Source organism: Mytilus californianus, unplaced genomic scaffold, assembly GCF_021869535.1.
Source record: "Mytilus californianus isolate M0D057914Y unplaced genomic scaffold, xbMytCali1.0.p SCAF_15, whole genome shotgun sequence".
Taxonomy (NCBI): Eukaryota; Metazoa; Mollusca; class Bivalvia; order Mytilida; family Mytilidae; genus Mytilus; species Mytilus californianus.
Window position 1 is genome coordinate 13,732,019 of NW_026262637.1, and position 24,211 is coordinate 13,756,229.

General features: G+C 33.0%; 1 protein-coding gene and 1 long non-coding RNA gene across 6 annotated transcripts in view; one reads left to right on the forward strand and one right to left on the reverse strand.

Annotated features, from left to right (window-relative positions):
* Window positions 1-12,502: 12,502 nt before the first annotated feature.
* The window catches only part of LOC127725461 (malonyl-CoA decarboxylase, mitochondrial-like), a 33,701-nt gene continuing 21,992 nt past the window's right edge, over window positions 12,503-24,211 (reverse strand). For all 5 annotated transcript variants that reach the window (XM_052232426.1, XM_052232430.1, XM_052232429.1 and 2 more), the window contains exon 10: window positions 12,503-15,597. In XM_052232426.1, coding sequence (XP_052088386.1) covers window positions 15,368-15,597 — 230 coding nt within the window. In that variant the 3' untranslated portion in view covers window positions 12,503-15,367. The remainder of the gene's footprint in view (window positions 15,598-24,211) is intronic.
* Window positions 19,541-22,198, forward strand: LOC127725465 (uncharacterized). Its single transcript, XR_007993011.1, has 2 exons — window positions 19,541-20,011; window positions 20,509-22,198. It is a non-coding gene; the product is annotated as an uncharacterized LOC127725465 (long non-coding RNA).

The window sequence follows — 24,211 nt, forward strand, 5'->3', positions numbered from 1 at the left end:
TAGTTGTTAATGTTTAGGTCTCAACCGCTCTATATAAAACAAAGTGTTATAATTACGATACGATATTTCAAAACAGTCAACCAAATCTTGATGCGTCAGTTTAACTTTCGAAGAGTTGATTTCAATTTTACCATATTCTTCCTTATTAGTAGCAATTTTGTAACAAGAAAATACTGATAAGAATTAGAAGCCTTGTGATATCGTCTTAACTGCAAGACATAGAATGCATGGAATGTTGCTACACAGAAATAGAAATTTATCAATAGAACCATGAAAGTCTCTTTTGTTGCAAAACTTAGCTACATTCGACTACAATATATAATGTTAGATGCAATTCCAGACTTGGTTTCTGTGGTTTTTTTTTCAAGTTCAATATTATCGTTACAATGCCACTGAGTTTTGAATTATTTAATGAAAGAAAATCATTTGTATAGCGGAAGGTAAAGTATAAGGATACTGCTAGCTTCTTTCTATGTTCATGAAAAGCTCCTGCAAGAAATATGCCTTATAAGAATAACGAAATATCATAGCAAGTAGAGGAGAACAGTTGGTTCCCATTGGAATATCGACCGTTGGTTGAAAATTCGTCAAGCAATCGTAAACCAGAACTGTTATTTAGAATAAGTTTCGTGAAACATTTGGTAGACTCAGGACTCTTATGCAACTGATATCATATCATCTTAAGTCATTTTATCTCAGGAATGGTAATGGCGACAGAAACAAAAATGTGTTTTTATCTGCATCTTAAAGATCTTATTCTTAATCTAGAAAAAGTTTGAATTTTTAAACAATCAAGGCTTAGCTGTCGTGAAGGAATTTGCAGGAACAGCGAAAATTTTAACAGGTGCTCAAAAAAGATTATCAGAATCTGCGCTAAATGTGAAACGTCTTATTACTACTTTGAACTACTTTGATTAGTTGTTATAAAAATATCAACGGATATAGCGGATCGCGAATAGACATTTATCTAACCTTACGACATTACTAAATTCGTAAACATTCGGTGAGGTAAATTTTCTAACCCAAAAACTTAAACAAAATGAGAATGAAACAAATAAGGGTAAGTAGTTCCTACAAGAAGCACACGTCGTGTTGTTCATGGTGAAGATAAATTCCTTTCTTACTTATGCTTACTAAAGTTATAATCTTGAAACCTTTTCCATATTTTAGAGATAATCACGGGGGAAACTTTAGAACATTAATTATTGCAACTGTAAATCGGAATTGTTCCACATTTCACGACAGGTTATAATGTGAAAAATACAATAACAGCATAATGCAAACACTTATTCTATCATTAGGGAATCTGTGTTTCGGGCGAAGAGACTTACGAACATATAAACAAAATGGCGTATACGCTCCCACAAGTTTTAGGGAAGCAAACGTATGAGCACCAAAACCATTATTGAGCAGCAAATCTACGGAAAATAATAACTGACACAAAAATGATTGCTTTGTTGCAGTAAGAAACCCATTTGCTCCATTCACTCATGGTCCCTGTAGTTGACATCGCTCAAATAGATGCATAGCTTTTTTGTATTGCGTCAATTATTACTTTTGCAGACGAACAAACCAAAGAGTCAATGTAGAATTCCAAATAATATTTTGGTCATAGCGTACAAAATGAAATTAGTACTTTATAAATTTTATGCGTATGAATCGCCTTTCTGGAATAATTTTCATCAAGAATGCTCAAAACTCAACATTTGAATGCCAATGATGCATAAAAACGCTGCATTAATAGAAGCTATATGACCAAAACGGACCTAAACAGAATAGCATAATTCATTTAAAGCAAACTTTGCTTGAGGGAGTTGGAACCTTAGTTTCTTAATAATTTCTTAATTTATGATTTGGTAATTGATAACAAGTATGGGACTGAAACAATAATATTTACAATCACCTAAGTCTGACGCACGTAACAATGTCAGAGTAAGATATTCATTGACCAAACAGAAGTTCTACAGTAGTTAAAGACAAAGAAGTGTTTAATGACACGGGTAATGGCTTTTTTGAGTAGATTATATTTTGTTTAAATTCCTTTCGATTATGCAAGCTAACTACTCTATGATATTTGGTTTTCTTTTTTTCTAACTATTTTGTTCTATGATCAATATTAAGATTGATAAAGCATTTTTATCAATAACATGAAAGTATCAACTTTATGGCACCAGTTGCACGTTTTTCTCTTCAGTGAAGTTCGAAGCCAAACTATTTGTAAATTCTAAACTTATACAAAATGTTGAAGAGCTAATAAATCAATAAAAGGACCAAGAGTAAAGCAATACCCTGACAAGGATCAGACCTTTGCATGACCGAGATCGTTTCTGAATTTGAAATAATTCCAAAATTGCAACTGTACTCATAACGTATACATTAAATATTTGTGCTTTCTTTTACATTTTACGTCAAAAGTAGGCTGATTTTGCATTTCTTAGATTAACAGTTCATCTGTTTTAGGTGTTGTATATTTGTTAAGGACAAAAAGTTTAACACCCTCTGATGTTCATCTTGTACCGCTTTCCTGTAGATGTCATACATTTCTCTTTAAGTATTGCACCGTAAATTTAATACTGTAAACAAATGCAGTCGGGAGATACCAAAAGGGACAATCAAAATTAATAAGTCGAAGATAAACTGACATAACCATGGTAAAAACCGAAAAACGACAACAAACTACAGTCTTACTCTACATACAAAACTAAAGGCTGTGTAACACGCACCCCACCAAAAAACCGACGGAGATCATAGGTAATGAGTCCTTCCATGGTTATACATGAAGCTAGAGATCTTGAACATATCATAACCCGTGGTCAGTAGATGGCCAGTGTTGTTCAGTATGTGAAGTGTACGGTTGTTACAGGCAGCCACAATAACAGTGCATTATGATGTGGTTATTTCTGATTCTGGATTTAATTTGTGACTGTTGATGGAAGGATTTCCTGTGCAAATACTGGTGTCATACTTACTTAGCACAAACTCTCTCGTAAAAAGTCAATTATGTACAACAAATATATTCCTATTCAATTCACCATACTGATTATATATTATATAAAACACATGTCCATTATTTTTTTTTATATTGTACTTATCTATCTTGTGTATACCTAGTCAAATGGTTAAAAACTCACTACAAACCAGTAAAAGTCTGAAATGGCCTATATCTGTACTCGACTGTACTGATTTTTACTCGACCAGTCTGAATTAGTCTGAATTTTACTCGACATTACTCGACCCCAGTCTTAACCATACTCGACCGTACTGATTTGTACTTGACCCTTATCTTTGCCATTGAAAATAGTCTGAACTATTACTCGACCAGTTTGAAACAGTCTTAACCCATTCTCGACCTGTACTCTACCAATTTTTTCAGTCTAAACCATACTCGACCAAAGGTCTGAACAATACTCGACCAGTCTGAACAATACTTGACCAAAAAACCTATACTTTTTTTTAATTTTAGCTGTTAAAATTAATTTCTTTTTTTATACGCCCGTTTACGGGACGTATTATGGTATACCGTTGACCGTCTGTCCGTCTGTCCGTCCGTCCGTTCGTCAACATGTCGGACATTAATTCAAAAACGCTTTAACCAATATGCATGAAACTTTGGTGAATTTTTTATATCTATTGACGTGAGCTCCCTTTCGTTTTTTATAAATTTCAGATTTACCATTTCCGAGTTTTGGGGTTTTATTCATTAAAAAAGGGGGGATTTTCCAGTTTTCGGACAATAACTCAAAAACAATTTCACCAATTTGCATGAAACGTTTGTGAATTGTTCATATCTACTGTCGTGAGCTCCCTTTCGTTTTTTTTTTTTATAAATTTCGGATTTACCGTTTCCGAGTTTTGGGGTTTTATTCATTAAACAAGGGGGGATTTTCCAGTTTTCGGACAATAACTCAAACAAAATTTCACCAATTTGCAAGAAACGTTTGTGAATTGTTCATATCTACTGTCGTGAGCTCCCTTTCGTTTTTTTTTTTTATAAATTTCGGATTTACCGTTTCCGAGTTTTGGGGTTTTATTCATTAAACAAGGGGGGATTTTCCAGTTTTCGGACAATAACTCAAACAAAATTTCACCAATTTGCAAGAAGCTTTGGTGAATTGTTTATTTCTATCGACATGAGCTCCCTTTTGATTTTTATTCTGACATGACAACAGCCACAATAAAATAAAGATATATATATAAACATATTTTTACATCCTTACATGATTCTCAGATTTATCAAATAGAGATAGTCAAATTAAATTATCTTATATAATAATTTAATTATATTAATTTTAAAGTTTTAGAGTTTTGTTAAAAAAAAGATTTTCTTTTATCTAAAAACCACACCTTTACTGAGTGTAATAAAACCTTATTAAGGTGCTTCTTGTTTGGCATGTGTTTTTTTTTTTTCAAACTTAATTTTCCTAAATTCCTAAAGAAAAACTATATAGGTTTCATGGTTACATACAATAGTTATATAATTATCTTTTTAATTAGGTAACAACAGCCAAAAAATCACTGAAATTGTTTAAACTTATTTTAGAAATATATCTATTCTTATTATAATTTGGGATATATCATATATAATACATATCAAAAAGGGATAAAAAAAAATTAAAGAAATAGATAAAAATTTTCTTCTGATTAGTGGTAAAGTATAAAGTAATACCTCCTGCTTGGGGCAAACTCATTAAAAAGATCACACCTGGTCAGAGAGTATTAATTTCTAATTAACATTCATTAAAAATTGCAACATCCTGTAAAACTTAAATCGCAACAAGGCCTTTTGAATTCACTAGATAAGTAATACACGAGTTTAAGAAAAAAAAGGGCTTTCTTTTTACCTGTAAAACACACATAGATTAGACCGTTCGTTTTTCCGTTTGAATGGTTTTACACTAGTAATTTTTTTTGGGCCCTTTATAGCTTGCTGTTCGGTGTGAGCCAATGCTCCCTGTTGAAGGCCGTACCTTGACCTATAATGGTTTACTTTTATAAATTGTAACTTGGATGGAGAGTTTTCTCATTGGCACTCATACCACATCTTCCTATATCTATGTACTGAGGTAAATACACCTTATCAAAGTGCTTCTTGTATGCCATGTCTTTAATTTTGACAAAAGTTATTTAAATTAAATTGAAATAAATTTTTTCTGCAACTTTGGAACACATTTCCTTTTTTAAATGGTTATCAAGGATTGCTATGGAAGTTCTATTATCATGATTATATTAAATTCTTGGTTTTACAAAACAAAGGTGTGATTTTTGAAATTTATTAAGTTGCTTTATATACTATTTTAAATATATTTTAATAAAAAAAAATGTTCACTGCATTATTAACTAAACTCAACTGACACCATAAATCTATACAAGGCTTAAGTAAATGGTGAAAATTGTCCAGTAACCATAAAATATATCTGAAACATTCAAAAAAATTTGAATAACATTGAAAATATTAGTCACAATTCAGTTTTGAGATTATTTGATCAGCTTGTTTTATTTTTATTTTAAAGGTGATATATATATATATGTAAGTGTTGATAAATATGGTGTTGAATTTATATTATGTTTATTGTGAAATTTTGGTTTCAATGCCATATTGAATACATTTTAAATTTCAAATTGTTGTTCAAATTTCAAGCCAGAGGAAATAGCTGTTAAAAACAGTACCTAAATTGATGAAATATAATAGATAGATACAAAAATTAGGTCTAGGTTGGTTAAGACTTAGTCGAGTATGGTTCAGACTAGGTCGAGTATGGTTCAGACTAGGTCGAATATGGTTCAGACTAGGTCGAGCATGGTTCAGACTAAGTCGAGCATGGTTCAGACGAAAATAAAATGGTTAAGTACTGGTCGAGTAAAGGTCGAGTACAAGTTCAGACTGTTAAGTATGGTTCAGACTAAAGTCGAGTATTATCAAGTAAATTTCAGACCAATTCAGACTGGTCGAGTAAAAATCAGTACAATCGAGTACAAATATAGGCCATTTCAGACTTTTACTGGTTTGTAGTGTCTGTATCAATAAAAATTACAACTTTCCAACCACCAATAATAAATCTACCATCTTTTGTCACGTGTATAATTCAGAGACCGTACACTTCTCAAAATGAGTCAGTCATTATATTAGATAAAATCATCATCGATACCAGCTGGACTATCTACAAAAGACTCATCAGTAACACTCGAATCAAACAATCTAAAAAGGCCATGTAAGGTACGAAGTTGAAGAGTATTGAAGACCTAAGGTTCCGACAGGTTTTGTTTAATACAGCTAAAGTAGTATATTCCTGGGGTAGAAAATCCGTAGTATTTCGAAAAAAATCAAAAGTGTTGTAAACGATTAATTTCCTATTATGACCATATCAATGATAATTCATGTCAACACAGAAGTGCTGACTACTAGGCTGGTGATACCGTCGGAGAGGAAATATCCACCAGCAGTGGCATCGATCAGTGGTTGTTAATTAACTCATCATATATACCGTTGATCTGCATCCGTCAAATGTACCAAGTAAAGTGTCATTGTAAGAACAATAGCCACACCATGTACCATCATATCAAAACTGGATATGATCTTCAATTATTTCCTATAATTTTTAAATTCCGTAGAGCTGCTATGTTATGTAAAGGAATGGAAACCTTCCTCTTCAAATCAATCACCGATCTATGATGAATTATCTAAAGATACTTTTAAATGCTTGATGTCTGCTATGTTTTGTCTGCTATGTTTGTCTGACAGGTTTTAATACCTTTTAGTATGTTAATATCAGAAATCTTTTATTTCTGGTCTTTCAAGACTACAGAAGTTTCCTGTAATGATCATTCCATAAAAGCAGCAAATTTTACTACCTTTATTTTACTTTGATTTCTATGAATATGTCGTTGATTAGTTAACTTTTGGTTATGTGTAAAGGAAAGTGATACGCATATGACAGTTAAAAATAGAAATATGAGTAGAATACTGCAAAATTTAATTACAATAGTTTCTAAAAGGAACGATATTTCCAATAGTCTACAAAACAAGCATTAAATATATGGCTCAAGACTGTCAAGTCTTAACGTATAACGATGGATGTCACCCTTTTTTAAAGCTTAGTCAGCAGAACTATTTTTGTTTTCGAACGATGCCATATCCCCAATGATGATTGTCTCACTGGTGATTGGTACAACATTGCTTGCAGACTAATTATTAAGTTACGCTTTGTATATAATTTGTTAGAATTCTGTACAACGACTAACACGTCCGGGGAACATGAAACTCTTTAAATTAGAACAATAGTATCGTATTCTGAACATATCAGTGTAGTGCATATTAATACAATATTCTCATGTCCATGCCGTTATTCATTTTGTATTGTTTAAGGAATTGAGTCTAGCAATATTGTTTTTTATTTGCATGACAGTTTAAATCTAGCCTACATGGCTAACTATCTGTTATGAATAGTCGTATATGTCTGGACATTTTATTACGTCTTTGCAATATATATAAAGGAATAAATCGCAGAAAAGGGAGCGTATCCCATGATATACTTTATTTCCTTTCTATTCCTAATTTGGAATAATCAAAGGTCTGTTCTGCTTGTATAATTTTATGATGCAGAATAACAAAATTATCAGGAAATCTTATACAAAAAATTTAACAGATAGAATCATCATCGATACCAGGCTTAAAATTATGTACGACAGACGCGCGTTTCGTCTACAAATGACTAATAAGTGACGCTCGAATCAAAAAAGTTAAAAATGCTAAATAAAGAACGTAGTAAATGATCATTGAGGATCCAAAGTTTCGAAGGGTTTTGCCAAATACAGCTAAGGTTATCTATTCCTAGGGTAGAAAATCCTTAGTATTTCCAACAATTCAAAATTTATAAACAGTTAGATTGATGAATATGACCATATCAATTATAAATCATGTCAAAACAGAAGTGCTGACTACTGGGCTGGTGATTCTATGGAGGAGGAAACCTTCACCAGCAGTGGCATCAACACAGTGGTTGTAAATAACCTCATCACGCATATCAGGTTAAAGAATTGGGCCGGCAGACGTGCGTTTTGTTAACAAAAGACTCACCAGTGACGCTCAAATAAAAAAAAGTTAAAGTACGAAATTGAAGAGCATTGAGGACCCAAAATTACGAAGGGTTTTGTCATTTACAGACAAGGTAATCTTTTACTCGAAGTCAAGTTGTTTTTAATTGAAGAGACAATAACGAGAAATTCGGATTTGATGTAGCTAACAACTAGCACGGTTCTGAACTCAAAATGAATATCGATACTAAGTCGTAAATATTTTGAGAATGAATGCATATAATGTAATTTTATTATTTTATTGTGCATTCACAATATATATTGTTGTTGTTGGCTCTGATTCTGACCAATGCTAATATACTAAATATACATTTTCATGTACACTGTGATGTTTATTGTTGTAATTTCATGAATTGTATCAATTATGTCAATCAATTGTGACTGATTTTATGCCCTCTATGGGCCCTGTAATTTGGGAAAATAAAACTTTTCTTTTCTATTCTATTCTATTACAATTATTTTTTTTTCATTTTTTTTAAATTTAAGTGACAATCTGCCTAAGAATCAGGCAGTGGTGAAAACATGACAAAAAAAACCCCACTCAATTTGACATTAATTTATGTTCAAATTGTATCATGCTGCACGAATATAACATTCGTTTCCTCTTCCTGTTCTGGTAACTCAAGATATAATTTGGTTGAAATGCACTAGAAATTAACAATTAAAGCGAGATAACTCTGTAATTTGCTATCATTCTAACCAAAAGTTATCTAGACATTTCTCGAATTACCAGAACAGCAGAAACAAAAGACCTACCATTTCTAACTCAGGATGAGGGTAACTTCAAAATAGGATAGATTGGTCGGTGGGTTTTTTTCGGCCATGTTTTGAAATTTTTCTAAATTGCCTGATTCTTACAAAGACTGGCACTTAAGAAAGAAGCATGAAAACATGATAATATGGTTTCCATTTGGCTCCATTCATGTGTTTCTTCAATGAATTTCATCCTTGATACGCTGGCGATTTAGTTCAGAAAAGAAATAGAAATTTACAGAAATGATGTGTCATTTTGATTTTGCCAATACTGGAGCACTGACTACCAGAATTGGGTTTTATTCTTAAGACGAAGTTACTCTATATGTTTGGACAATGCCGGTGTGTTTTTGGTGGGCTTTGTGTTTTTAATCTTCAGTGTTCTATGAATTGTTTCGTTGATTGTTATTTGCATTTTTCTTTCGTTGTCTAATTTTTTATGCTGGCTATATTGGACGAACAGAGGACCATTTCATAAAGAAATCATTTATTAAAGCTGATTATCTTTAAAACAAATGACAATTAAATGTATTATATATGAAAATAAGAAGATGCAATAATACGCCATTATTCATTTGCCTTCTTTGCAGTTGTATCAGTCATGTTGGTCATGTTGGTCACCCGACAGACATATGTGTCACATTTTTACTAGCATTTTCTGTAGTTTCTGAGAATTTGAAAAAACCTACGTACACCCTATAGATTAGTTTGTAAACATAAATTCAATGGTGGCGCCATATTCGACAGGTTGCAGTGTCATTGTCAGCATGAAAAACCATCTGAAGACCATTTTCCCCAAAATATTTTAACAGGATCAGCTATTGGTGTTATCTGATTTGTTTTAAAACACAGCATTTTCTAATATAGGCAATGACAGACATCTTGGTTTGCAGGAATCAGTATCGACAGTTCTTCGTTCTTTTGAAACATCACTATTTTCTTAACCAGATTTGGCATACTTCAACTTTAACACCTGGAATCAATGGTTTAATAGCTTCTTTGTTAGCAGCAACCTTGTGTCAAGGAAATTATCATAGGAAACGCAAGGTCAGGGTTAACGCTCAATTAGGATACTTCATATGCAAGCTCTGCTAGAATGTTGCTACATGGAAATGCAGAGTTCATAATTTGGAAGTTGTAATCTTTTGTCGTATATTTTTGTTCTCAACCGACCCTAATTGTCAATGTTTAAATGTTTTCAGAATTTTGTTTTCTTTTAAATCAGAGTGTTTTATTAGAAAGTACGAGTTAACCCTTCTAAAACAGGATATCTGTATCTACTTTGGCCATTCTTTTCATGAAACAACATTGGGCTTATCCTTAATCAGTTAAACATCAAGTATCCACATCAGATCAAATTTACATGGCCCTTAAGTATGTAGTTTCACAGTATCTGTAAAACAAGGTATTGACTTCTGATATTATTGATGCATATTAACAGTTTGTAAAGAGGTTTGGAAACGTTTTGGATCTTTAAAGATCGATGAAGCAAGAGTTCAAATACCCATTCTGTTTATAAACTCCATTTTGTATTAACGACCTGACAGCATAAACCCATACCGAAAGAAAGTCCACCTAGCCCATTGCCTGACACAATCCTCGACTGAATCTATTATTATTTTAAAGTTGTGTTTCCATTTTATGGGTTTAGGCTCACAAAATTTAGTCTCTTTGGTTAACACATTTCGGAGAGAAGTGTTGTTTACAACGTTCATGGCATCAGTAATAGGGTGACCAGATGGATTATATATGGTAAACTAGCACAGGTAAAATCTAGAGGCTTAGACTTGAAGTTGTCAATATTGAGATCCTGCAACACGTGTTTATAATTGAAAACCTATACTCGCAATAGAATTTTATTTTAATAGACATTTTTTCTCCATTAAGTTACATAACTTCATAATATTGACAAGTACATGTATTTAAATTTCTGTGTTAAATTTATAGTTACAGCAGACACGTAGGAGGGGCCGTAAGTACAATCAACAAACGCGAGGGTGGAGAAATATCGTATTGACAAGATTTGGAGGCAGAATCTGTTTCTCTAAATAATTTTAGACGATATTCAGACAAACAAAATCCTTCTTATCCAATTACCTGCAAAAAGATTTGATCTTTCTATGTAATGTCATCAGCCATGGTCCCCTTTTTTCGTGACATCACAAAAGGAAATTTAGAGGAAAGTAAGAAAATTTGACGTCATAATTGAATTTCTTTACAAGTTACATCTTTGTTGAGGGAGACAACTCTTTAAATCAGTAAGGTGTTTGTAATAGACATGTTCATCAACACCTAGTTGGCATTAATGTTATACAGAATTAAAATAACCAGTGATACATGTAATTTAAAAGCTTAGAATATATTTACAAAACACATTCAGATCAATGATTTTAGAGTTATTACCTTAACATATTGTTTATTAACTTGTATAGTGATTATATTTCCAACAATCTATTAGTGCTACTAAAATTTTGTTGTGTTGCACCCATGGTTTGTATTTAATATCTATAGGGTTCCAATATTTTTCTTTGATTATGTCTTTTTTAAAACATGTCATTACAATCTTTGTCTATTAATCTTAAAGAAATCATGAGCTCTTGCAACAGCAGTTGAACACAAACATTGTAAAAATAAATGGAGAATGTGTCCCTATGGACACAGATGGTGCCCCCGCTTGCATACAACATTATAAAGGGACATAACTCAAGAACAATAAAAGTGATGCTACCCAAATTTGTACTTGATCTGAGTTTTGTGGTAATAAGTATTGTGTAAAGGTTTCATAATATTTGGTTGGGGCAAACTTAAGTTACAGAACGGAAACTAAAAGTTTTGCAATTTTCCGATTTATAAAGGGGCATAACTCGATAATGATTAAAGTGACGCCACCAATATTCAACTTGATCTGTGTTTTGTGGTAAAAAGCATTGTGTATAAGTTTCATAACATTTGGTTGAGGCAACTTAAGTTAGAGAACGGAAACTAAAAATTTTGCATTTTTTTCCATTTATAAAGGGGCATAACTCAAGAATGGTTAAAGTGACGCCACCAAAATTCAAACTTGATCTTTATTTTGTGGTAATAAGCATTGTGTGTAAGTTTCATAACATTTGGTTGAAGAAAATTTAAGTTAGAGAACGGAAACTAAAAATTTGGCAATTTTTCCATTTATAAAGGGCATAACTCTAGAACGGTTAAAGTGATGCCACCAAAATTCAAATGTGATCTGTGTTTTGTGGTAATAAGCATTGTGTATAAGTTTAATAACATTTGGTTGAGGCAAACTTAAGAAAAGGAAAGGAAACTAAAAATTTTGTAAATTTTCCATTTATAAAGGGGCATAACTTTAGAACAGTTAGAGTTACTCTACCAGAACAATTAGAGTTACTCTACCAAAATTCAAACTTGATCTGTATTTTGTGGTAATAAGCATTGTGTATAAGTTTCATAACATTTGGTTGGGGCAAACTCAAGTTAGAGAATGGAAACCAATTTTGGGATGTACGTACGGACGTACAGACGGACAAAGGTAAAACTTAATGCCCCCTCCGCTACGGCGGGGGCATAAAAATACTAACCATGAATAAGGCACTTTTATCATTTTCCACACAAAAGTCTGAAAAAAATCACTAGAACAAATAACAAAGCAACAGATGGAAACTGCATAGATATTTTTATTTGCCACTCTTTCTCGACAGCAACTTATCATTAAATACATTAACATTTTGATATATAATGGCTGATGAATCACCTCAATGAAGCCTTAAACATACAAATGTAACAACAGTAACAATTAATCAACCTATGGCTTGAAAACAGAATATAAGTATGTACATGATAAACATGTTTCTCAAATTATAAATAGAACATAAAAATATTATATGGCACTGAATCTTAAAAAAAGGTTTGTGCATTGCATTTTTACCTGAAAACTAAGATAGTTGACATTATTACAAATTAAATTGTTTATTTACAAATTCTACTTTAATCCACTAAACATGTGTTCTTACACAATATGATATGAAACACCACTTTTGATTGGGATGATGTTTGCCAACAATCCAAGATTGTCAGTCCCAGTATTGCTGACAATGGTGCACAAATGCAGTTAACATTTCCAATATATTTAAAATGTTGTTTTTTTCACATTTTACTTGTATAATATTGCATTAGAATAGGAAAAACAGTACTGTGTTTGAAGACTTGTCACAGTTTATAATTAATTTGAAGGTTGAAGGTATTCATTTCACTTGATCTGCACTGTATGACTAGAAAAACTGCATTTGCTACCATCACATTCCCAATTGATAGGAACAAATGATCACAGTAAATACAGGAAAGAACTTCAGGCCAAATTTATAAAGGGTTATTTTTATTTTCCAACAAAGTATTGTTATTCTTTTATTGGTATTTAGATTTATTGGAATTAAACAGAGAATCATCATACAATAAATGTGAAAGTTAAAATTTCTTATACTACTGTAAAGTATTTTTGATAAAAAAAAAATACACAAAAAAAAACCAAATAAGATATCTGAGAGAAGAATTTGTTGAAGTTTCATTATACTTGAACATTTTTCTAGCATTTTTTTTTTTTTTTTTTTTTTGCTAATACATCTCTGTACCATACTCATATGAAGACTTTTGTAAAGATATAAAAAAAATAATTATATACATCAAACAGACAGTAACACACAACTTATAATAACCAAGCAACATCTAGGAGATCATAAAAGAACCTTCATTACTCAAGCTTACAAACCCCATGCCCCAATAATTTATGTGAGATATTAACAAGTCCCATTTTAAAGCATACACTAAAACGTTGCGATTGGTCAAAAATGTCCTTTTTTTGGTCACAAAGGAAATGTAACAAATGACATGACATTATTTCATTTTGGGGTAAGAGCAATGAAATGACCTTTAGTCCTAAGCAATAGGACACTAACCAAAGACAGTACATGATGATATTTTCATTTGTTTATTGCATTTGTTTAGCAATGGAGAAATGATTCATAGTACCTTATTCATCAAAACCTTGAGAAGGGGCTTTTAATGGAGCCAAATTCACAAAATAACCAATGGAAAAGAAAACTTAGTTTTCCAAATTCGGTGACTAGTCAACAATATTTATCTAAAAGCATATGTGTTGACTCTAAATGTTTTGATTATCATAAGTTATGTCCTGAAGTAGTGACATTTTAGTTGTCCTAAATATCAATTTTTTTGGACATTAAATTTTACATACACAAAAGTAACGAGCTATATAGTATGTATAACAAAATCTAATTACACATAAAATTCATTAGAGGAATCACCGAAATACTTAACATATCTTTAAATAACTCACTGAAATGACAGAATTTTATTCTGTATAATTTTCTTACTCATGATTAATTATAATATATTGCACAAAAAATTTAGAAAAATATGATTCTGACTATTTTCTACACAACTCTGTTAAGTTTCTGTTATGACTTTTGAAGTCAGGAATACATGACTAATCTATGATTTATGATTCAATAGGTTTAGTGCTACACTTTTAAAAACATTCTCGCTATGAAACATTCACACTCAACTACAATAAATAAAAGCCTAAACTCTTAAAAAAGTATACATATTTCATATAGACTACATTTGCAAAAACGGATTTCATGAATCTTTGGAAGACCTTTAAATGACTGCTGCCTTTTACAAACAATCTGATTTGTCCTACACTTTATGAACACTTTGCAACTGATGATTGCTGCAAAATTTCAATTTATCAGTCACAATTCTTAAGACTGAGAAAAAAAAATGTTGTGTTTGGTAATACAGGTATCTAAATTTGAACATTAGCAAGGTTATTTTTTTTAAAATTAAAAACAAACTTTAAGGGCTGTTCCAAAAATAAACACTTGGGGAGGGGGAGGGAGGGTATTTTAGGCACTTTTTTAAGACCCTTACCACACATAAAAGAAAAATTTTCATTTTTCTTATAATTCTCACAAAATTCTAAGGAAAATGCCACCTATATCTTATTAATTTGAGTGCCTCCCATTCCCCCCACAAGATAAATTTTGGAACAGCCCTAGTTTCAAAGAAAGTGTAATATTTGTGTAAAAATATAATAAAAATTGAAATTTAAAAGTCAAATGAATGTAGGTTCTCATTACTGAAGATTGTTTTGTAAATATTATTTCCTGTAAATCAAGCTTTGATGCAAACAAAATCCTCAAATGAACATTTCGTCCTTTTTGGTTCAAAATGTAATTAATGGGCTGAAATGAATATTTCTTCTGCATGTTTTAGCTGGAAGTTTGGACATAAATTAATGGAGTTGTCACCAGTAAGAACTAGACTGTAGAGAAGTTACAATTGGAACAATTTTTTTACCATATTTAGCACTGCCTACATTTGTGTCAAGGTAAAAAGAAATGGAACATTTGGTTCCCATAACAAGAAACACAACATATCTTTTTTTTCAATCCTCATATTTCTTTAGAAAAGAGCTTTGATATACTATGAAAACAAATAAATGTGTCTATTCATCTGTATCTTTCTTCACATTTTTTAAACTCCCTAATTCTACGATTTCTGGTGAAGCTTCAATGTGATGGTTCTCCAGGTATCGTTTGCTGTTTTCAGTGGTATTGTCTAGGAAGTAACGATAATTGACCATCATTCCACATGACTGATTGATACCTCTCATGGACATGTCACTTAACCAATTAATCCTCCAAAGTACGGCTCCATTACTCAGGTGAAAATTTGCTGAAATATAAAACATGGATTTATTTAATTATCTATATTAAAAAAAATTATTTTCATCAAATAGCTGAATTTGAATTATAAAGTATGAAGAAAGATGAGTATCTTTTACCAAACTTACAGAATACTTTGCAGATAATGTGTCAATTCAGGTAAACAAAATTGAATTTCAGATTCATGGTTCCAGTTGTATCTATCATGAAGATACATGTCATATAGAAAACCCTACCATAAAACACTACTGAATTTTAACAATGTACTGCTCTAACAAGGAAATTTTGAAAGATCCTTTTCGTAGATTTTCATATGCAATATATATGATCTATTGAAATTTTGCACTTACAAATTCATTTCTATGTCATGGTATACATTCACATTATTGTCTAGCACTTTTAATATCAAAAGCAATAACATTCCACATCAAGTGTTGACATAATTTGTTCTATGAAGTTGTTAGGTCAGTCAGGGTCAAATCTTGGGCACAGCAGAATGTTAATATTTTTGCAGTAATCTGTTATCTTTATCATGTTTATGATACTATTGATTCATTATTATTCGTGGGTTCCCACTTTTTTGGTGGATTTTGTGGGTAACAATAATCCATGAATTCATATGTTCAACCAAGTACAAATTTTCTATAGGCTTGTATGCCAGCTATAGCAAAATCATGAAATCAGATATCAGTGAAACTACAATTTTTCTTCAATCCATGGAAATTGGTACATTGTACCCACAAAAAAAAATGTAAATGAAATCAATCCTTGTATGAATTCAATCATACAGTATAATCAAAAATGTTCATTCCTTATTCATTTTAATACAATTTATAGGCATATTTTGTTAAAAAATTTGAAATAACATATACATGATATACCCAATTAAAAACATGTTTAGGAGAAATTCTCACAATTCTATGAACCAAAATAACCAAAGCTTTTTTAGTGTTCCTCATAAATAGAATAGAAATATACTTTTCATTCCATTATCTATAGTAAAATATGGACTAGAGAACTGCAAGCAAAGATCACTAAATGACACCGGGTCCACCCCCAAAAAAATGACAAAGTCTTTTATTTGCTTGGAAAAGCCTAAATTTGTGTATTTTTTATTTTATTTTGATTTGATTTTTTAGCTCACCTGGCCCAAAGGGCCAAGTGAGCTTTTCTCATCACTTGGCGTCCGTCTTCCGTCGTCCGTGTCCGTCGTCGTCCGTCGTCGTCGTTAACTTTTTACATTTTGAACTTCTTCTAGATAACCACTGAATGGAATGAAACCAAACATGGCATCAATGTTCCTTATGACATGCTGACCAAGTGTTGTTACTTTGTAGCCGATCCATCATTCGAGATGGCAGACAGCGGGGGACTTAGTTTAACATAGGACCCTATGGGAAATACATATAAATGTCTTCTTTTAGAGAACCAGTGAATGGAATGAAACCAAACATGGCATGAATGTTCCTTATGAGGTGCTGACCAAGTGTTGTTACTTTGCAGTCGGTCCATCATCTAAGATGGCCGCCAGCAGGGGACTTTGTTTAACATAGGACCCTATGGGAAATACATACAAATGTCTTCTTTTAGAGAACCACTGAATGGAATGAAAAAAAAACATGGCATGAATGTTCCTTATGAGGTGCTGACCAAGTGTTGTTACTTTGCAGTTGGTCCATCATCCAAGATGGCCGCCAGCGGGGGACTTATTTTAACATAGGACCCTATGGGAAATACATACAAATGTCTTCTTTTAGAGAACCACTGAATGGAATGAAAAAAAAACATGGCATGAATGTTCCTAATGAGGTGCTGACCAAGAGTTGTTACTTTGCAGTTGGTCCATCATCCAAAATGGCCGACAGCAGGGGACTTAGTTTAACATAGGACCCTATGGGAAATACATACAAATGTCTTCTTTTAGAGAACCACTGAATGGAATGAAACAAAACATGGCATTAATGTTCCTTATGAGGTGCTGACCAAGTGTTGTTACTTTGCAGTCATTCCATCATCCAAGATTGCGGCCAGCGGGGAAACTTAGTTTAACATATGGGAAATACATACAAATGTCTTCTTTTAGAGAACCACTGAATAAAATGGAACCAAACATGGCATGAATGTTCCTTATGAGGTGTTGACCAAGTGTTGTTAATCATCCAAGATGGCCGCCAGCAGGGGATTTAGTTTAACATAGGACCCTATGGGAAATACATACAAATGTCTTCTTTTAGAGAACCACTGAATGGAATGGAACCAATCATGGCATGAATGTTCCCTATGAGGTGTTGACCAAGTGTTGTTTCTTTGCAGCTGATCCATCATACAAGATGGCTGCCAGCCGGGGACTTAGTTTAACATAGGACCTGATGGGAAATACATACAAATGTCTTCTTTTAGAGAACCACTGAATGGAATGAAACCAAACACGGCATGAATGTTTCTTTTTAGGTGCTGACCAAGTGTTGTTACTTTGCAGTTGGTCCATCATCCAAGATGGCCGCCAGCGGGGGGGACTTAGTTTAACATAGGACCCTATGGGAAATACATATAAATGTCTTCTTTTAGAAAACCATTGAATGGAATGCAACCAAACATGGCATGAATTTTCCTTATGAGGTGCTGACCAAGTGTTGTTACTTTGCAGCTGATCCATCATCCAAGATGGCCACCATTAGGGACTTAGTTTAACATAGGACCCTATGGGAAATACATACAAATGTCTTCTTTCTTAGAGTACCACTGAATAGAATGAAACCAAACATGGCATGAATGTTCCTTATGAGGTGCTGACCAAGTGTTGCTACTTTGTTGCCGATTTACTGTTCAAGATGGCCACTCAGGATATTTGATTAAATAACGGGACCAATATTAAACCAAATTTGGCCTCAATCATTATTTGGGTATCTGTTATGATTTTTATCTATCTTTACATGATTTCTAAAACCAAAGTAGAGTCAGGTGAGCGACACAGGCTCTTGAGAGCCTCTAGTTATATCTTATTATGTTAATAATAATACATTAAACTACTTGACTGTGAATTAACTATGTGTTAATATCTGTTTTTGATTGTATTGTAAGGTAACTGTGTTTACCCTCTTTAAATAAAGAATTTATTATTATTATTATTATTATTATTATCATAAACATAATGTTGTTCAAAAACAAAATAGGAGGTGCAAAATGGCATTATATGATTTAAAATAATATTCCTACAAGGATTCATTAAATTCTAATTCTGAGTTTAGAAGAAGTCAAATTTATACAAATGTGTCCTGTAGGGGAAGGATATGACATAGTCCATCTCATGCCAAAGTAAACCCCAAAAATATTTGGATCAAGAAATGAAATAGATGTGAGTAAGATTCTGAGAAAGTTTCACATAATTCTGAAAAAAATGTTAAGGTGCAGTAGGGACATATAAGTTATACAGAAGGACAAGAAGACAGACTGACAGACTCACACCCCCATCACTATATATCTCTATATTGCCTGTTTCAGAAGTCGGGTTATAGTAAACATAGATATTAGGTCAGTAACCAAGATACTAAGTGATCAAAATACTGTATTCCACAACAGATAATTGTTTTTATACCAAATATCAAGTTAAAAAATATGCAAAGTCTTTATCATACTACCAAAGATCTGTCATCACCATCAAATGTTTTAAAGAGAACCAAATAAAATCTTACTGGAGAAAAACATTGACAACTTTATAATAATATGAATTTTTCCATAAATGCATGAATAAATTTATATGGCGTAAAAAAAAAAATTTTGCATGTTCATATCTTTTTTCATAATCTGTACTATTGAACTGGTTGATAGAAATGAATGTGGTTAGCAAGGCATCCAAAACGGTCACATTTGCCCTACAAATATAAATTTGTCGGACATTGTCCTACTGGGCCAAGCATTACACAGATATCCTACGTAGGTTTGCCATTTCAAAGTTCATGTGATTCAGAACTAGAGGCTCTCGAGAGCCTGTGTCGCTCACCTGACTCTACTTTGGTTTTAGAAATCATGTAAAGATAGATAAAAATCATAACAGATACCCAAATAATGATTGAGGCCAAATTTTGATTAATATTGGTCCCGTTATTTAATAAAATATCCTGGTGGCCATCTTGAACAGTAAATCGGCAACAAAGTAGCAACACTTGGTCAGCACTTCATAAGGAACATTCATGCCATGTTTGGTTTCATTCCATTCAGTGGTACTCTAAAAGAAGACATTTGTATGTATTTCCCATAGGGTCCTATGTTAAACTAAGCCCCCCGCTGGCGGCCATCTTGGATGATGGATCGCCTACAAAGTAACAACACTTGGTCAGCATCTCATAAGGAAGATTCATGCCATGTTTGGTTTCATTCCATTCAGTGGTTCTCTAAAAGAAGACATTTGTATGTATTTCCCATAGGTCCTTTGTTAAACTAAGTCCCCTGCTGTCGGCCATCTTGGATGATGGACCGACTGCAAAGTAACAACACTTGGTCAGCACCTCATAAGGAACATTCATGCCATGTTTGGTTTCATTCCATTCAGTGGTTCTCTAAAAGAAGACATTTGTATGTATTTCCCATAGGGTCCTATGTTAAACTAAGTCCCCCGCTGGCGGCCATCTTGGATGATGGATTGGCTACAAAGTAACAACACTTGGTCAGAACCTCATAAGGAACATTCATGCCATGTTTGGTTTCATTCCATTCAGTGGTTCTCTAAAAGAAGACATTTGTATGTATTTCCCATAGGGTCCTATGTTAAACTAAGTCCCCCACTGGCGGCCATCTTGGATGATGGACTGCCTGCAAAGTAACAACACTTGGTCAGCATCTCATAAGGAACATTCATGCCATGTTTGGTTCCATTCCATTCAGTGGTTCTCTAAAAGAAGACATTTTTATGTATTTCCCATAGGGTCCTATGTTAAACTAAGTCCCCCGCTGGCGGCCATCTTGGATGATGGATCGGCTACAAAGTGACAACACTTGGTCAGCACCTCATAAGGAACATTCATGCCATGTTTGGTTTCATTCCATTCAGTGGTTCTCTAAAAGAAGTCATTTGTATGCATTTCCCATAGGGTCCTATGTTAAACTAAGTCCCCGGCTGGCGGCCATCTTGGATGATGGATCGGCTACAAAGTAACAACACTTGGTGAGCACCTCATAAGGAACATTCATGCCATGTTTGGTTTCATTCCATTCAGTGGTTCTCTAAAAGAAGACATTTGTATGTATTTCCCATAGGGTCCTATGTTAAACTAAGTCCCCCGCTGGCGGCCATCTTGGATGATGGATCGGCTACAAAGTGACAACACTTGGTCAGCACCTCATAAGGAACATTCATGCCATGTTTGGTTTCATTCCATTCAGTGGTTCTCTAAAAAAAGTCATTTGTATGCATTTCCCATAGGGTCCTATGTTAAACTAAGTCCCCGGCTGGCGGCCATCTTGGATGATGGATCGGCTACAAAGTGACAACACTTGGTCAGCACCTCATAAGGAACATTCATGCCATGTTTGGTTTCATTCCATTCAGTGGTTCTCTAAAAGAAGACATTTGTATGTATTTCCCATAGGGTCCTATGTTAGACTAAGTCCCCCGCTGGCGGCCATCTTGGATGATGGACAGACTGCAAAGTAACAACACTTGGTCAGCATCTCATAAGAAACATTCATGCCATGTTTGGTTCCATTCCATTCAGTGGTTCTCTAAAAGAAGACATTTGTATGTATTTCCCATAGGGTCCTATGTTAAACTAAGTCCCCCGCTGGCGGCCATCTTGGATGATGGATCGGCTACAAAGTAACAACACTTGGTGAGCACCTCATAAGGAACATTCATGCCATGTTTGGTTTCATTCCATTCAGTGGTTCTCTAAAAGAAGACATTTGTATGTATTTCCCATAGGGTCCTATGTTAAACTAAGTCCCCCGCTGGCGGCCATCTTGGATGATGGATCGGCTACAAAGTAACAACACTTGGCCAGCACCTCATAAGGAACATTCATGCCATGTTTGGTTTCATTCCATTCAGTGGTTCTCTAAAAGAAGTCATTTGTATGCATTTCCCATAGGGTCCTATGTTAAACTAAGTCCCCCGCTGGCGGCCATCTTGGATGATGGATCGGCTACAAAGTGACAACACTTGGTCAGCACCTCATAAGGAACATTCATGCCATGTTTGGTTTCATTCCATTCAGTGGTTCTCTAAAAGAAGTCATTTGTATGCATTTCCCATAGGGTCCTATGTTAAACTAAGTCCCCCGCTGGCGGCCATCTTGGATGATGGATCGGCTACAAAGTAACAACACTTGGTCAGCACCTCATAAGGAACATTCATGCCATGTTTGGTTTCATTCCATTCAGTGGTTCTCTAGAAGAAGTTCAAAATGTAAAAAGTTAACGCCGACGACGGACGACGGACGCCAAGTGATGAGAAAAGCTCACTTGGCCCTTCGGGCCAGGTGAGCTAAAAATCAACCATTTTGGGTGACCTTGTGCCTTAAACGGTGTCATCCTGGTTTGCCCACATTTAATTGCAGGTTTATAAAAACAAAGGGTGTTTTGTTGTTTTAACAATTATAGTTTATTTCTGAATTATAGTCATATGCTAATCTTTATTTTACCTGTAAAATTCTATAAAAGATACTTAATTTTACTATTAAATCAAGGAAAAGTTGCAAAGGTATTTTATAAATTTACCAGAAAATTGTATTGAATTTGACAAATATTAAAACAAAAATACAAAAAATGTTTATAAGTTTGACAAATTATTGACATTTTTTTTTAAATTGTTGGTACATTCTGAAACAAAATATGTAAGAAGTAAATAAATGAAACTTGAAAATAAATAAGTGTCATTTAAAATTCTTTTTATTTATTCACTGTATTTATTTTTATTGATTTTAATAAATACTTTGTTCTGAAATTTACATCCAAGCTGTTTATAATTTCACACACAGAAGTAGCACCATGCTGCATAAATATAAAGAAGCTTGCCCATTGCCAGAGTGCCATAACTGAACTTGCTAAATCAGCAATAGAAAATGAAAAAAAAAAGGAAATGTGGACACTGTAAATTAGCTGGACATTGTAAATCAAAAAATAGGAAAAGTACACGCCCAGCATTGCCTTAACAATAAATTATTAGAATTGTTAAATATATATAATTATTTCAAATCCTTTACTTCATTATTTTTTAAAGAGATATGATGACAGGGTATCATTTCTTTTTGTTAATTGTTTAACCTAGATATATATACAAGTCTAAATTGAAAACAACGTTCAAACCTATATATATAAATAAGTCTAAATTGAAAACAACGTTCAAACCTATGATTACGTTGGATAAAAAGCGCAATTTTTATACGTGTGCATGCAAAACAAATTTCTTGGTAGAGGCACAAACAACATCTCCCAAAAGACCAAAAATATTAAAAAGTATATTTTAACAAAACGCACTTGACTAACAGGTCGAACAACGGATGTTCTCAAACCCTGCTGACTGCCATTGGCGATTGCCTAATAAACGGATCACAAGATGTAACAAAAAGGATCTTTATTATTAATTCAATACCAAACAGAAAACAATAAACTTGTAGTTTTATTTCAATTAGACAGATGTAATAACAAACACAGCTGTTGTATTCTGTGTTTTTTTTTTAATTTTCACCAAATACCAGAAACAAGGGCAAAATTGTTATTTTTCACTATTGAGATAAAACATTTGTAACAAAAGGCTATTTCTTATAAAACTACAGCCCGTATCACTCTGAAAATTTGCAGTAATGTTTCTCTTACAAATAGGTACTTATTGAAAAAAAATCTCATTTTGCACCATGTTCCTCATTTGGACCCAAAATTTCATGTTTGGTCATATATAGTGCCCCTTATTACTTGATTTTTACCGTAGTGCATAATTTATTTACTTATGCAATGCATGTATAAATTTGATTCATAAATAATATAAATTATGTCTGCAATAAAAGACAATTTTATCATATATTGGTGTATTTATATCATAATTGTTTTGTTATTAGTTGTATGTCAAATGAATCGCTTGAATTGATATTAAATTATTAAGAAAAAAATGTTCGATTTATTTATCATTTATCTATAGAAATATAAACTACAAAATGAAAAATACCTGAATATATAGAAAACACAGATAAACTATAGACCTATTAAGTTGGAACAGGCTATACAATTGTATGCTCATTAAACCTTTTGTCTTTTTTGTTTTTTTACTAAAAGATAATTAGTATAATTAAATGTGGGCAAACCAGGAGTAAACCGCCTTAAACAGCTACATTTTTCTGGTCATTAAAGTGACAGTACTCTATAAACAAGCCCTACTATAATCCCCTCTCATTACAATCAAGGTTAATTATGTGTCAAACTGGTGAGATTTACATGTTATCACCTGTGTCAGGTAAACTATTTGTGCTGGACATCAATTGATCTTTTTGGAAGTTATTTTTTTATTTAAATTAAAAACATTCCTGGTCTAAATCTACTTTTTAGCGAAACAGATTGAGACTGTCAGAAAAACGTATTTAAAACGATTACAAATGGATAAGATCATAATTTACATGCAACAGGTAAACGATTTTGTA